The sequence below is a fragment of the Triticum aestivum genome, chromosome 6B, assembly GCF_018294505.1.
Source record: "Triticum aestivum cultivar Chinese Spring chromosome 6B, IWGSC CS RefSeq v2.1, whole genome shotgun sequence".
In the NCBI taxonomy this organism is placed as follows: Eukaryota; Viridiplantae; Streptophyta; class Magnoliopsida; order Poales; family Poaceae; genus Triticum; species Triticum aestivum.
Window position 1 is genome coordinate 212,968,726 of NC_057810.1, and position 15,155 is coordinate 212,983,880.

The following is a 15,155-nucleotide window of genomic DNA, read 5'->3' on the forward strand; positions in this document are numbered from 1 at the left end:
TCTCCTAGGTTGTGAAACCAAGGCTATGACCACCAAAAGCTATGGAAATCAAAGCAAATGGAGACCAAAGCTCTGATACCACTTGTAGGACCTTGAAGTATGTCTAGAGGGGGGTGATTAGACTACTTGACCAATTAAAAACTTAACCTTTTCCCACTTTTAGAGTTTGGCAGATTTTAGCTATCTTTGGACAAGTCAAACAATCATCACACAATTCAAGCAAGCATGCAAAGAGTATATGAGCAGCGGAAATTAAAGCATGCAACTTGCAAGAAAGTAAAGGGAAGGGTTTGGAGGATTCAAACGCAATTGGAGACACGGATGTTTTTGTCGTGGTTCCGATAGGTGGTGCTATCGTACATCCACGTTGATGGAGACTTCAACCCACGAAGGGTAACGGTTGCGCGAGTCCACGGAGGGCTCCACCCACGAAGGGTCCACGAAGAAGCAACCTTGTCTATCCCACCATGGTCGTCGCCCACGAAGGACTTGCCTCACTAGCGGTAGATCTTCACAAAGTAGGCGATCTCCTTGCCCTTACAAACTCCTTGCTTCAACTCCACAATCTTGTTGGAGGCTCCCAAGTGACACCTAGCCAATCTAGGAGACACCACTCTCCAAGAAGTAACAAATGGTGCGTTGATGATGAACTCCTTGCTCTTGTGCTTCCAATGATAGTCTCCCCAACACTCAACTCTCTCTCATGGGATTTGGATCTGGTGGAAAGAAGATTTGAGTGGAAAGCAACTTGGGGAAGGCTAGCGATCAAGATTCATATGGTAGGAATGGAATATCTTGGCCTCAACACATGAGTAGGTGGTTCTCTCTCAGAAATTGTAAGTTGGAAGTGTAGGTTTGTTCTGATGGCTCTCTCCACGAATGAAGAGGAGGTGGAGGGGTATATATAGCCTCCACACAAAATCTAACCATTACACACAATTTACCAAACTCAGTGGGACCGATTCAACAGACTCGGTCGGACCGATTTAGTAAACCTAGTGACCGTTAGGATTTTCGGTGGGACCGACATGCAACTTGGTAGGACCGATATGGTTAGGGTTATGGCATAATGTAATCTTGCTAAGACCAATTACACAAACCCGGTGAGACAGATTTTGGTAATAAGCTTTCCAGAGAGTTGGTCAGGTAAACTCGGTGGGACCGATTCGCTCATTTCGGTGAGACCAAAATGTTACGAAAGGGAAACAGGGAGTTTACATTGCAATTTCAGTGGGACCGATCGCTCACTTCGGTTAGACCAAAATGTTACGAAGGGAAACAGAGATATTACAATCCCATCTCGGTGAGACCGAGATCCCTATCGGTGAGACCGATTTGCCTAGGGTTTGTGGCAGTGGCTATGACATTTGAACTCGGTGGCGCCGGATAGAAAGAATCGATGGGACCGATTTTGACTTTGGGTTTAGGTCATATGTGGATGTGAGAAAGTAGTTGAGGGTATTTGGAGCATATCACTAAGCACTTGAAGCAAGAGGCTCATTAAGCAACACCTAATCCCTCCTTGATAGTATTGGCTTTTCCTATAGACTCAATGTGATCTTGGATCACTAAAATGTAAAATGAAGAGTCTTGAGCTTTTGAGCTTGAGCCAATCGTTTGTCCTTGATATTTTGAGGGATCCACTTTCATCATCCATGCCATGCCATTCATTGAGCTTTCCTGAAATAATAGTCTTGGAATAGCATTAGCTCAATGAGCTATATGTTGTTATGAATTACCAAAACCACCTAGGGATAGTTGCACTTTCAAGATCTCCTCTCCTAAAGCCTTCGAAGACTTTGAAATGGTCAGCTCCCATGATCACAACACAAGGATACTTGCCAAAGATAACAACCATATCAAGATCACAAAGCATTGATACTGACATGAGGTTGAATCCTAAGGACTCGACAAGCATGACTTTGTCCATGTGTCGATCCTTTGAGATCGCAACCTTACCTAGACCCAATACCTTGCTTTTTCCTTTGTCAGCGTAGGTGATATGCTTCAGATGTGATGGAGATAAGGGAGCGTCCACCAATAGATTCTTGTCACCAGTCATGTGATTTGTACATCCACTATCGAGGACCCACTCAATGGCTTTGGGTTGATCATCCTGCAGATGAATTAGTGCAGCTTACGAACTCATATACTTCATCAGTGAAGAATATGACATCAAATTCATCAGATCAATTTCATCAAGCAATGGAATAGATAAAACAGAGTGAGGACGTGAGAAATGAAAATTCATTTCTTCATGATTAGCTTGCGTCCTTTCAAGCATATTCAGGTCTCCAGCAAATTCTTCGGACGTTTATGTTCGTCTGGAGACATGTCCCTGCATAAGAAATTAGTTCCTTTTCTTCACCACCCACATCTGAAGGGGTGGCAAAGAGTTCATCATTCTGCGAGCTCCATAAGAGAAAGGTGGCACAGAAGCCAGTCCACTTCGTTTCAAATAAGAGGAGTTAGGGTAAGCATATGAATAAGCAGAGAAATTCTTTGAGGACTTATGAACATAATGGTTAGAGTAATAATGCTCATATTCATAGCCCTTAGTTCTTCCATGCGAAACAGAAGCATTAGCACGATGATGTTCATATGAGGACTTTGATCCTTTTGAGGAATTTGATCCACGTGAGGAATTTGGTCCATGTGAGGACTTGGATTCATATGAAGAATTTGGTCCATATGAAGAATTTGATCTGGGGTTCCTATTCTTCACAGGTGGTGTCATGATGACATTCACCTGAAGATTTTCATGGCACCTTTTGGGAACCCAGATTTTCTTCATAGGAGAACCGTTCCTGCCGTTAGTGCCAACATATCTAGCAAATATTTCACCATTCTGATTTTTGAACAACTTATAGTTTGAGTCAAATGACTCATCAGTAGAATGAGGAGATTCACATGTAAAGCCAGATAAAGTAGATGGATCTACTGGAGGTCCCTTTGCAGCAACCCATGAGGTTTTGGGGTACTGCTCAGGCTTCCTGTATGTTCCATCAGCATTGAGTTTCCTCTCAAAGGCAATCCCTCTTTCCTAGGGTTCCTGTTGAGGATCTGCTTTTTAAGCACATCACAAAGAGCCTGATGCCCTTTGAGGCTTTTGTACATGCCTGTCATATACAATTCCTTCATCCCTGCATCGTCAGTGATACTAGCAATATCCTCTGATGAGGAATTAGTGATAGCAGAGACAGGTGAAGAATTTGTAGCAGTAGAAGCATTTGAACATTCAGGTGAAGAATTAGCAGATTCACGTTCAATGCACTTCAAACACGGAGGAATGAATTCTTCCTGAGCAGCGCTGACTTGTTGAGCAAGTAATGAATCACGCTCCTTCTGAGGATCTTCATAACTCCCTCTTAGCTTCTCAAGATCTAGCTTTCTTTGAAGAAATTCATATGAAAGCTTCTCATGATCAGATAAGAGAGTGTCATGATGACTTTGAAGATTATCAAACTTAGTCTGGAGTCTCTGAAGACTTTCAGACAAAGCTTTCGACTGATCCATTCCTTCACCCAACATATCATCGCTCTTATCCAGCATGTTTTGAACTTTTCCCAAAGCTCTTTGTTGTTTAGTGACAAGGGAAGCAAGTTTGGTATAACTGGGTCCAAATTCATCACCAGGTTCATCCTGGCATTTAGTTACCTTGGCACCTTTTGCCATAAAGCATGGTGCAGAGGATGATGATTCTAGCTCAAAAGTCATAGCCTTGCGCGATAGCATGAAATCCTCAAACCAGGGATCACGGTCAGATCTATGACCTTCATAGACCTCAGAGAGTCGGTCCTAGATAAGCTTTGCATGGCTAAGATGCATAATGTTCCTGAACTGATTTTGAGACAGACAGGAGCAGATGATGCCCTTTGCCGTGAGGTTGAGAAGAGTGTACTTGCAAATGTCATCAACTTCCGCCATCTTGCACAGATAGGTAAGACCAATCTCAGTGACGGTCTGCAGCTCGTTGTTCATCGCCATGAGTCGCTTATTCATCATGGCCTTCCACTTAGATAATCATGACCGTCAAAGATGGGGCATGACACAGTCTTTATTCCTGCGGTTGACATAACTAAAACTCCAGGCGGTTAAACCAAAATCACACAGAACAAGGGAATACCTTGCTCTGATACCAATTGAAAGTGCGTTATATCGACTAGAGTGGGGGTGAATAAGCGATTTTTATGAATTCTTCACTGAGGAATTTCAGGGTGAGGATATTCCTAAGCGAAGAACTACTTGCAGCGGAATAAGTACTCAGATGCAAACATAACAAAACATAAGCATGATCATCATGATGAAACGAAAACAAGCACAGAGTACAGAAAGCGTAAACACAGGATAAATAGGATGAAGACAAACAGACTGAAGAAATTGAACTAAGGAAATTGAGAAAGTCTTCGGTCAAATTCTTCAAACAGATATGAACAAGCACACAACACAATAATGAGAAAATGGAAGAGTTGAGGAAATAGAACCAGTAAGCTTGGTGAAGACACTGATTTGGTAGACCAGTTCCAACTGTTGTGACAGTTGTACGTCTGGTTGGAGCGGCTAGGTATTTAAATCTGAGGACACACAGTCCCGAACACACAGTCCTCATCGTATTCTCCTTGAGCTAAGGTCACACAGACCTTGCCCAATCACTCGTGGTAAGTCTTCAGGCGACTTCCAAACCTTCACAAACTCGGTCACTCGGCGATCCACAATTTCCTGTTGGATGCTCAGACCATGACGCCTAACCGTCTGGAAGATGCACAGTCTTCAAAGTAACATGCGTCGGATCCACGCAGGATCAATCTCTTCAGTTATGCTCAATCACTTTGGGTTTGTAGGGTGTTTGGGTTTGGGTTTTCCTCACTTGATGATTTTCGCTCAAAGTCCTCGGAGGATGGGATGCTCTCAAATGACAAGTGCCAATTTCTCTCGGAGCAGCCAACCAGCTAGTGGTTGTAGGGGGCGGCTATGTATAGCCTAGGGAGGAGCCCGACATGATAAGACATAAATGTCCTTCAATGATATGACCAATAGGTGGGTAGATATTTTGGGACAGCTGGCGTGTAGCACAGCAACGGTCAGAAATTTGAGGCTCAAATTCCTCAGGGCTATCATGTTCCTCACTTCTAGGTAATCCGCACTGCCGAATTCCTAACTCCTCAGTCAGAACAAATTTCTCAAAGACCAGAAGAACTTTGTCTCTGTCACTGAAGAAATTGACTGAACTATATGAGATTTTCAATGGCTTCACTCGAAGGGATTGGTAGGTGTAGGATTTTGAGATGAGCATCACTTGAAAAATTTTCCTTAGTATTCCTTGATCCCCTTTAACAGTACGGTGTTTCCTATGACTCAAGAAATAGAAAAATGAAACTACGAAAACAAAAGTCTTCACGCTTCATGTTCCTCGTATGAATACCAAGTCTTCATGGTCTCATTAATTTCTCCACTTTCAAAGTCTTCAGAAAGTCTTCAGAAATCCAAAGTCTTCAGTCGAAGACATTCATTTTTAGGGGTTGACTTTCTCGATAAATATCGAACTCGTCATAGACTTATAGGCATGTGTACACTCACAAACACATTAGTCCCTTAACCTATAAGTCTTCAATACATCAAAATCACTAAGGGGCACTAGATGCACTTACAGTGGCGAGGAGTTTGGCCGGCTCCGGCATGGTGCCATCGACGTAGCCGAAGACACCGGCACCCCGCAGATGAGGTGTAATCTGCGTGCGCCATAGCACGTAGTTCATGCGGGAAAACTTCTTAGTGACCTGGCCACTGAGGCTAGATTGGAAGGCGTCGGAGGATAAAGACATGGTCGTGCACTAGGTTTCAATTGGGGAAGCTAGATGGGAAGTAGGAGAGCTTAAATTACCATGTGCGATGGTAGAAACGTCTTACCTTGATCTAAGGCGACAGGTTAGTGTTATATGGCTGGGGCGCACCTCCCTGGTATAGCGCATACTATGTCATTGGAGAGATTACAGGGATGGAGACTTGGAGAGCAAGAGATAGGAGTTGGTTACAAAGAGATAGAGATAAATCCTACCAACCTAACCTATCTTAATATACCTCTCCTAGACCGATACAACTCCAACAGAAAAGATGGTACAGGGGCAGTACAAGGGTGGTGCGGTGTGGTGCACATTATGTATGTTTAACAGCTACCTGAGTTGTGGTCTTCTCCGGTGGTATCAAATGTTTTGTTTTGTTAAAATAACATGTAGACATCTCTAGGAATAATTAGAAATCTGTTATAATTTATTGAACTTGGGTAATGTCTGGACTGCAAATATGGCTTACTGCTTCCCCCTCTACCCATATGTTTATTGATGGGTGCTGCCATCATCAAGTTTATTGGTTTCATGGAGTCCAAAGGGAGTAGTTCAATATCTACCTATGCGTGAATTAAAGCTTTCAAAACATTATTTTGCATCAATGCAACATCATATGCAGACCGTGCATCCTTTAAGCCAATCCATCTATGTTTGATGTAGTTCTCTCTGATTTGCAGCAATTGATGTCTCAAGATGAATCAAAGTGTTGTGGTTTATAGACTGATTTTTCTAACATTTTGTTTTTTAACCTAACATCATGTCATATTTCAAGATGTCGTAAAGCTCATGGTTATCATGAACCTAGAGGCGTATAGATTGTCCATCTCTTGGTCAACGCAATTTTACATACTGAGCCATCAAAGCTACATGTGCACCGAGGTATTGCCCTCTAGGCCTGCGCTTTTCATAATATAATGCTCCTGGAGATTTTTTTTTCATATTAATTAATTCAGCTCATTCAAGAACAGTTAGTCATCAGTTGCAGATTTGACTTCAAGTTGTAATTCTTCCTCTCAGAGATTAGAATTTGAACTTCTTATAATGTTACACTTATGAAGTTATTACAACTTTGCAATACCAAAGTGCCTTTACCATTGACCTATGCTAAAATCATTTGGATGCATTTTCTGTTTCTCTCCTACCTCTGTTGTGAGATAATGTTGTAAGTAATACGACACACTAGCATTTTGTTCACTTTGCCTTTATATAGTTAGGTTAATTATGATGCTGCAGTTGGTGTTCTATCTAGTGTCGCGAGCTGCGGGGTTGTGCGTCTCAAAGACGTTCTGGTACAAATTGTTCCCGTAGAACATGCCCAGCGTTGCCGGCTCGCTACTGCTCTGCGGCCAGGCGCTGTCAAAAACTACAAAAGCGGGCTCCTGTGCACTTGCGGAGGGTCAGGTGGACCAAACTTTCAACTGATGAAGGAGCTTCAACTCCTGAGCGGGAGAGCTGCTCTTTAATTAATACTGTATCATTCTACTGGCTTGGTTTACTTGTATTTTGGTTTATCTTCTTTTGCTTTGTAGTTTGAAAAAAAAACTCTGAATATATAGTTTCTTTGACACAGATATTGACAGTGGAGTCATGGAGACATGTTATTTTGGGAAGAAATGATATATGTACTTATGCAAGGTCATTCTCTGTTAATGATATGGTTGTAAATTGTTGTAGATCAATAAATTTTATGAAACTTTTTAAATTCTGTATGTTCGGTAGTGTTTTTGAATCGGCATGCCTGATATGGTTTTGTGAATTTGGTTATGTGGTGACAACATGTCCCTTTGTTATGAGTGTCCCCGTGGTGTGCAGCTTGTTGGGGCGGTAGTGTGTGCGCCATGGGTTTCAAAATTTGAGACTGCGAACAGAGTAAAGGCAGCATGTGTGGCGCTGGCTGGCGGATGCCACCCGCTTTACTATAGCCGTTCATCAACAGAGACGGCCTGGCATAGCACAGAAAAACAACTGAGCCGTTAAAGGATTTCTGTTCCATCATGACCTACGCATTCAATGCACTGCGGCGCTGGGTTATTTTACTACTAACCATACTTCTCCAATACATAGATGAATACACACCCAGGCACAGATCTAAATGATGTACCGACGGAAAAGATTTCAGGTGCATCTGAGCCTGGGCTCCAAAACGAATATCCACTAGTATATATACTATTTTATCATTCTAAATATGTTCATATCTAAAATATTTCAAAGATAAACTAAAAAAATCGCAAGCGAGCATAATTTTTGTATATTTTTATTTTATATTAAAAAGAATAGTGCATATACCACCTAAAAAGTACTCCCTCTGTCCCAAAATTCTGACTTTTTTTTGGATTTGCTGTAAGACTGGATTTTGGTGCATTTCTTATTTGGATTTAAGAAAAAGAAAAATATGTTGTAGACCATTATACTTTACTGCATTCAACACTCTGACATATATGCATTCTAGAAGAGCAAATCCCTATCATTTGGGATATTAATCTAGGTATACATGCAGGCCTAATAAATAAGAAGGGAGGTAGTTCGATGATAGCACCGAACAAACATACAGTAAGTTACTATGTAGTGATCATCATAAGGACAATCAGCATAGGGCAGGCAACCGCAACAACATCGCATGCCGTAGCCACGTTCTTCAGTGTTTTCATACAACTTACACGGGCTTCACTAATATCCCTACACATTTAAGAGCACCCATATTAGACAAGCCTGAATAAATAGATTTTCTTTTTAAATTTAAATAAGAATAGAAATACCATGTAAAAATAAAGCTAGGTACCGGATAGCATACAATCATACTGTATTCTCAAATAAGATCCCCATGAGGCAAGTGAATATATCTGGGTTGCCAATATGAGACAAAACAGCTTAAAGTTTCAATAACGGCTTGGAAGACCTAACACGAGAACATACATTTTTCTGTGTCCGGTGAAACTGCAATTCTGGTAAGACCCATGAGGTGATGAACTAATAGGATATTTATTTGAATAAGTGATTCGGTATCAACAAACCATTTCATAAATATAAAAAGTGGAGCTTATTCATACTGGATCAACTCTATATACCACTTTGCGATATGACACCTTATACAGTTGAGAATAAAACTTGGCAATGAAAAGAGTATGTGATATGGTAAGACTTTGTTTCAAACGATGTACCTCATAGCTGCATTATAGGCAGCTTCTCCTGCAGCACTCTGTTGTTCCAGCATCTCCATTACATTCCTGTGCTCAGCTAGATACCTTTCAGACACCGCACGGTCCTTCTCGATCTCCGCGTGCAGGCGTTTTATTGCCTCCCGTCGTTCAGCTATCTCATCTTCGGAATAAATCTTCGCTCGGCCATTTATTCCCTAAATTCGAAAGAAGGCGCATGTGCAAACATTAGAAAAAAAATGCTAGATCTAAAGTGAAAAGATAATGCATGCCAGTAATCTGTTACGCTCAGGATGAAGATCCAACAAATTCCAAAAAGGTGGAGTAAGTACCTAGCGACTTCAATAACGAATAATTCTTATCGAACATATTTCCTTGATTTGTTGTTTTAAATTGGGTGAAACGGAAAAAACAAAGGGGATCAGATCTAAGTTGGTTTGCAACAAATCAAATCAAATAAGAAAAACCAGTGAGGTAGTTTACTTACGGGAGCACCATCGGACATAATCCGAGAACCAGCCGCCGTCGAGAGCGCGTGGACGGGCCCCATACGGGGGGGCATCGGCGTCGATCTGAGACCAACGGCCGGCATCTTTCGAATAAGCGATCGCAGCGCCATCACGTTATACACGCTCGGGCTTATTGGTGGCGGCGGCGGTGGCGGCGGTGGCGGCGGCGGCGGAATCTAGGGTTCGACTGGCCTTGTTTCGCTTTCTATGCTGCTTGCCTCGTTCAGACCGTGCACGATATCTGTGGCAAGGAGGCGACGGGCCAACTACAAGCTTCGGCCGGTTTCCGACTCCACCACCAACACAAAACTTGTAGCGCTGGCTTCCCTCAAACCAAAAATCTTGTGGTGCTGGCCCATACAAGGCCCAAACTCTAGTTCCAATATACTGTGGAAAAAAATATCACATGTACTCCTTCTATGGGAGAAAAAATTTCTCGAATATGCACGAGAGGCATATCATCCATTAAAGAGGAGGGGGAAGACTTCCCAAAGTTTTACAAGCTTATTTACATGCCGGCCAAAGCTGGCACCACCCACACAGACTAGTGTATTATGTTACATCTTCCCACGCTACTCTCTCTACCTCAAAACCCCAAGCATTACGTTTCATCATGCCCGCCATGGCCCACAGCCGTCCCTCTTCCTTGATCCGACTCATCGTCAGAGCCACCAAGGGGGACACGCCGTTGAACACGACGTCATTCCTATGCTTCCAAATCATCCACATAGTGAGGAGGCATTTGGCCCTCGTGGCTTTTCGATCCTGGTCATGCACATTCTACCTCACTCCATGCGTAGATGTCCTCGTCACCGAGAGGCTCAAACTCCGCCCTGCGAGTGATCTGGCCCACCCAATGCCAAATCTGTCTCGCAAATACACAACCAATCATCAGGCGTTGGATCGATTCCTCACATTGGCCGCAAAGAGGGCACGAATCCTGATGCGGTAGACCACGTCTGGCCAAGCGATCGGAGGTCCGGCAGCGATTCCGAAAGGCCAGCCACGCAAAGAACTGACATCAAAGAGGGGCCTTGGAGCCCCAGGTGAAATCCGCCGTAGGATCTGTCTGTAACCCCATGATCCCGCCGCGTAAGCAGAACTAGCGGAGTAATGCCCATCTTTCTCCCAACTCCACCTCACCACATCCGGCTCGTGATCTGTCACCGGCACCTCCGCAACATGCTGCCATAAATCAAGGAATTGCCATAGCGTATCCGGGGTCATGCTCGGGCCAATCAGCCATGCCCAGCTGTTGTCGAGCAAGGCGTCAGAGACGAGTAGAGATCGCTTGATCCTGGCGGTATCCTGTTGTAGACCAGCGGCGCAATTTCAGACGCCTGCGATCCGTTGAGCCATCGATCCTCCCAAAAGAGCGTGGATTTGCCGTTGCCCACCGTTGTGTGTGTGGCCGCGTGGAACAATGCTAGCGCCTCAGGAGGAACCTTGATACGAAATTCTGACCACGCCCTGTCCTTGTCAATTTTCTGCAACCAAGGCCATCGAGCCCTTAACGCTTTATTCATCCACTGAAAATTAGGAATTCCCAGTCCACCTGCCCACTTCGGACGGCAAAACTGCATCCCAAGAAATCGCGCAGTTGCCTCCTCTGGCGTCTTTGTGTCCACACCACAAAAATCTCCTGCAGATCTTTGCAACTGCCGAAAGCATTTTTGCCGGCAGATCTAGCGCCATCATTGAGTGGACGGGGATAGCACTTAAGGTAGATAAAATGAGGAGCAAGCAGCCACTCTTTGGAAGCAAAGATGCCTTCCAAAGTGGCAACGCGTCGGCAGCCCGATCCACCAGGTACTGAAGTTGCGTGGCACTTGGCTTCCTAAGCGTCAGAGGCAACCCAAGATACTGACATGGGAACTGGGAGGTGGGGCAACCCATGCGATCTAAAACCTCCTACATCTCCTCCGGAGAGCATCGAATGGGCACGAGTGTTCTTTTGCTCATGTTAGCCACCAAACCGGAAGCACATCCAAAAAGCTCCAAAATTGCCCCACAAGTGCGAGTCTCAATCTCGTTTGGCTTGAAGAACACGACCACATCATCGGCATACATCAAAATCCGCTGCCGTAGACCGGAGCGAGTAAGGGGAGCCAGTAAACCTTTGTCCGTCGCATAATGGAAGAGGGCAAGCAGGGGTTCCATGCAAATGATGAAGAGCATAGGGGACAACTGATCCCCTTGCCTGAAGCCCTCGCATGGCAAGATTGGCCTCCCCGGCAGGCCATTCACCGAGCATGGGAGAAAATTCGAAAGGTAAATGGTTTTCAAAGGACGTAAATAAAAAATGGCATCTCTTTAATAATAAAAATGCCATATCTTAACATAAAAATAACATCTCTTATTTAAAAAAATATAAAATGACATCTCTTAACATTAAAAATGCCATCTCTTCAAATAAAAATGTTGTCTCTTAACAAACAAAAAGTGACATCTTTTAATATAAAAATGCCACCTCTTAATAGTAAAAAATGAATCTCTTAATATAAAAATGGCATCTCTTAATAGTAAAAAATGACACCTCTTAATATAAAATTCTCATCTCTTAATAATAATAAAATACCATTTTTATGAAAATGGCATGCGCTTAGAAAGTAAAACATTCATGCCATTAAAAATAAAAATGCATCTCTCATCAATACAAATGCCATCTTCTTAAAAAAATGCCATGCCAAAAAAAAATAAAACTATCATGTGAGGAAATGAAATAAAACTAGATTTTTGGGATTGAAAAATGCATGTGGCATTTTAAACACAAGTGGTTCGCAAATGGCACTCCTAGCCCTGTGGCTATGGGCGTTCGGGCATACATAGGAGGTCGCGGGGTTCGATCCCCTCGTCTAGCGCATTTTTGGAAAGAATTAAATCATGTGTTTGTCGGAAGCTGCTGCACAACAAACCACTCCGGCCATCCTACATGGCGCCGGTTTTGCTTTGAGATTCGTGCGACAGCAGGGAGGGCGTTCGTTGGGTTTAGTCCCCCTGGCGAACGGTCGCCATTTTACATTTCTGTTTTCTAAAGGATATTTTTTAGTGTCTCAATGTGTCCATGCTCCTTATGTTGCGGATGTGCTAAGTTTTGCAAACAGCTTGCGCGTTCATAGAATGAAAGCCGGGTCGGACCGTCTAAGGCCCTATTTGTTTGGGCTTATGTTTCAGCTTTTACGTTTTTTCACTTGGACTAAAAAGCGAAAAAGGCTCCTATTTAGATGTTTTCAGCTTTGGCTTTTGGCTTATACCATCATATAATAATATTGATTTATAAGCCAAAAAACCGAGGCCAAAAGCCTTTATTTAGGAGTTTTTTGACTTTAAGCAAAACTGAAAAGGCTGCAGAAGCTTAAGCATAAGTCCAAATAAACATGGCCTAAACATCATAGACTTCTACGTCGGTCAATCCCGATGGTGGGATGCTGCTTCAACGATCTTTGTGGAATGTGTGTATATTAGTGCATTGATAGGGAAGGTAATTTTACACATTGTTATACGTTCGCTAACCAAGCACATGTGCTAGCTTATTTTTGTTATTGTAATAAGACTTCAAGTTGTTGGACGGAGGAATCACCATGCTTCCTCATAGCTAAACTAGTAGATGATGTCCTGATTGTTTAATCTAAATAAAGCTAGTCATTGCTGGAATTTAGTCTATTTGGGCAGCCCAATAACTATTTCAGAAATTCCTAATAAATCCTAGAGGCCCACTTAGCCCATTTGTGCAAGGCAAGGGATACTACTAATGTTTAGTCCCACATTGCTAGTTGAGTGGGAGTTGGACCTCCTTATAAGGAAGGTTCTTTCCCTACTTGTATGAGCATGAGAACAAGAGGGACATCCACGCGCGCTCCTCCTTCGCCGCCCACTGCGCCGCGCCGCACCGCGCCACGGGTTGCGGGAATGAGCCGAGCCGATGTCTAATTTTTGCCACGCACTACGAGTATGCGAAAGGTCACTTGGGAGCTGAAAAGCTTTTTGCGGTAGTGGATAATTAATACGAACGGCGCACCCTTCACGTGCTGCCTGTTCACTTCGCCTCCCTCCGTTGCTTCACCGCCCGTCGCAGCCTGTTCGCATCCCTCTCCTGTGCCTATATAAGAGAGGTCGCTCCTCTCCAGAGAGACACATCAGAAGGCCCTCTTCCTCTCGCCACACAGTTTCAATCTCTGCGCTGCTGTCCATCTTCCTCATCCCGACTTGCGGCGTGCACCGCACGTCAGGACGGTAGGCCTCCGAGACCGCACCTTTTGAGTCCTGTACGGGAGAAGGGTGATAAGGTTTTTGGGGAGCGCTCAGCGCGACTACTGGCTTCTTCATCATGGACGATCCGGTCGCCGACGACTACTTCCCCGATGACGACTTCTTCCCCGACGTCCACGACCTCCTCGACGACATGGCAGGCGAGGACACCGACCCCAAGTCCAGCGCTTCTGCTGCTGCTGTGCCGTACGTGTTCTTCTCCTTTCTGTTAGAAGTCCTATTACAGTTCTTAGCTCTAGTTTCTGTCCTACGTATGTTAGGCTCTATGTCGTATAAACAACTTCATCTAGTGACTGTTCTAGATATGTTTACCTCAAGTTCATATATGCGGATGATGTTTACCTTCTCTTTATCAAATTGCATGGCTTGTTTTATCACTGCTACACTAGTCATGCTTTATCTAGTATTTCTGTTAATAAAATCACTCGGTAAATTGCTCATATTTCCAACAATCCAAAAACCTTATTATAGGCAATTTACCCCAAGTGGTTTTGCTGCTTCCATGAGACCTCCTATGTTTGAGGGTATCCACTATAAGAGGTGGCGCGTGAGAGCAGTCTTATGGTTTCAAACCATGAGTTGCTATGACGCCACTCTTGGCAAACCTGAAGGAGAGCAAGATGCCCAACAGGCACAAGCTTTTCAGAAAATAGATACCTTGTTTAAGGCTGCTCTCTTGAGTGTTCTTGGAGAGAACATAGTTGATGCTTATGCGTCAATTGATAATGGAAAAGATATGTGGGACGCACTCGAGGCCAAGTTTGGGGTCTCGGATGCCGGCACTGAGCTATACATCATGGAGCAATTCTATGATTACAGGATGACTGAAGAGCGCTCCGTGGTTGAGCAGGCTCACGAGATACAGTCATTTGCTAGAGAACTTGAGCACTTCAATTGTATCCTACCGGACAAGTTTGTTGCCGGGGGTATCATCACTAAGCTTCCTCCTTCGTGGAGGAACTTTGCTACCTTACTGAAGCATAAGAGACAGGAGTTTTCCGTTCCGGATCTCATTGGCACTCTTGATGTGGAAGAAAAGGCGAGAGCAAAGGACACACGTGCTCGAGGTATTGAGGGAGGATCTAGTGCCAATGTGGTACAAAAGCAGAACTTTCAGCCCCACAAGTTCAAGAACAAGGGCAAGTTTGATGGTAAAGCAAAGTTTGATGGGAAGAACAAGGCTGTGCAACACACGAACTTCAAGAAGAAGAATGGCAAGAAGAAAGGTGCTTGTCATGTGTGTGGAGATCCTGATCATTGGGCTCCTAGTTGCCCTAATCGCTATGACAAGCGTCATCCTGGGAAAGGCGGCAAGACCGCTAATGTTGTCATTGGAGACACTGACATGAAGGATGCTGGGTATGGTATATTTCCCACTA

General features: G+C 43.8%; 1 protein-coding gene across 1 annotated transcript; it reads right to left on the bottom strand.

The window, feature by feature from the left end:
* Positions 1 to 8,217: 8,217 nt before the first annotated feature.
* Positions 8,218 to 9,791, bottom strand: LOC123136630 (uncharacterized). The gene is made up of 3 exons (XM_044556056.1): positions 9,486 to 9,791; positions 9,002 to 9,195; positions 8,218 to 8,519 (listed from the first exon to the last, which is right to left on the bottom strand). Exons 1-3 carry the CDS (start codon positions 9,615 to 9,617, stop codon positions 8,402 to 8,404), a joined length of 444 nt encoding a protein of 147 aa, XP_044411991.1. The 5' UTR covers positions 9,618 to 9,791; the 3' UTR covers positions 8,218 to 8,401.
* Positions 9,792 to 15,155: the final 5,364 nt, after the last annotated feature.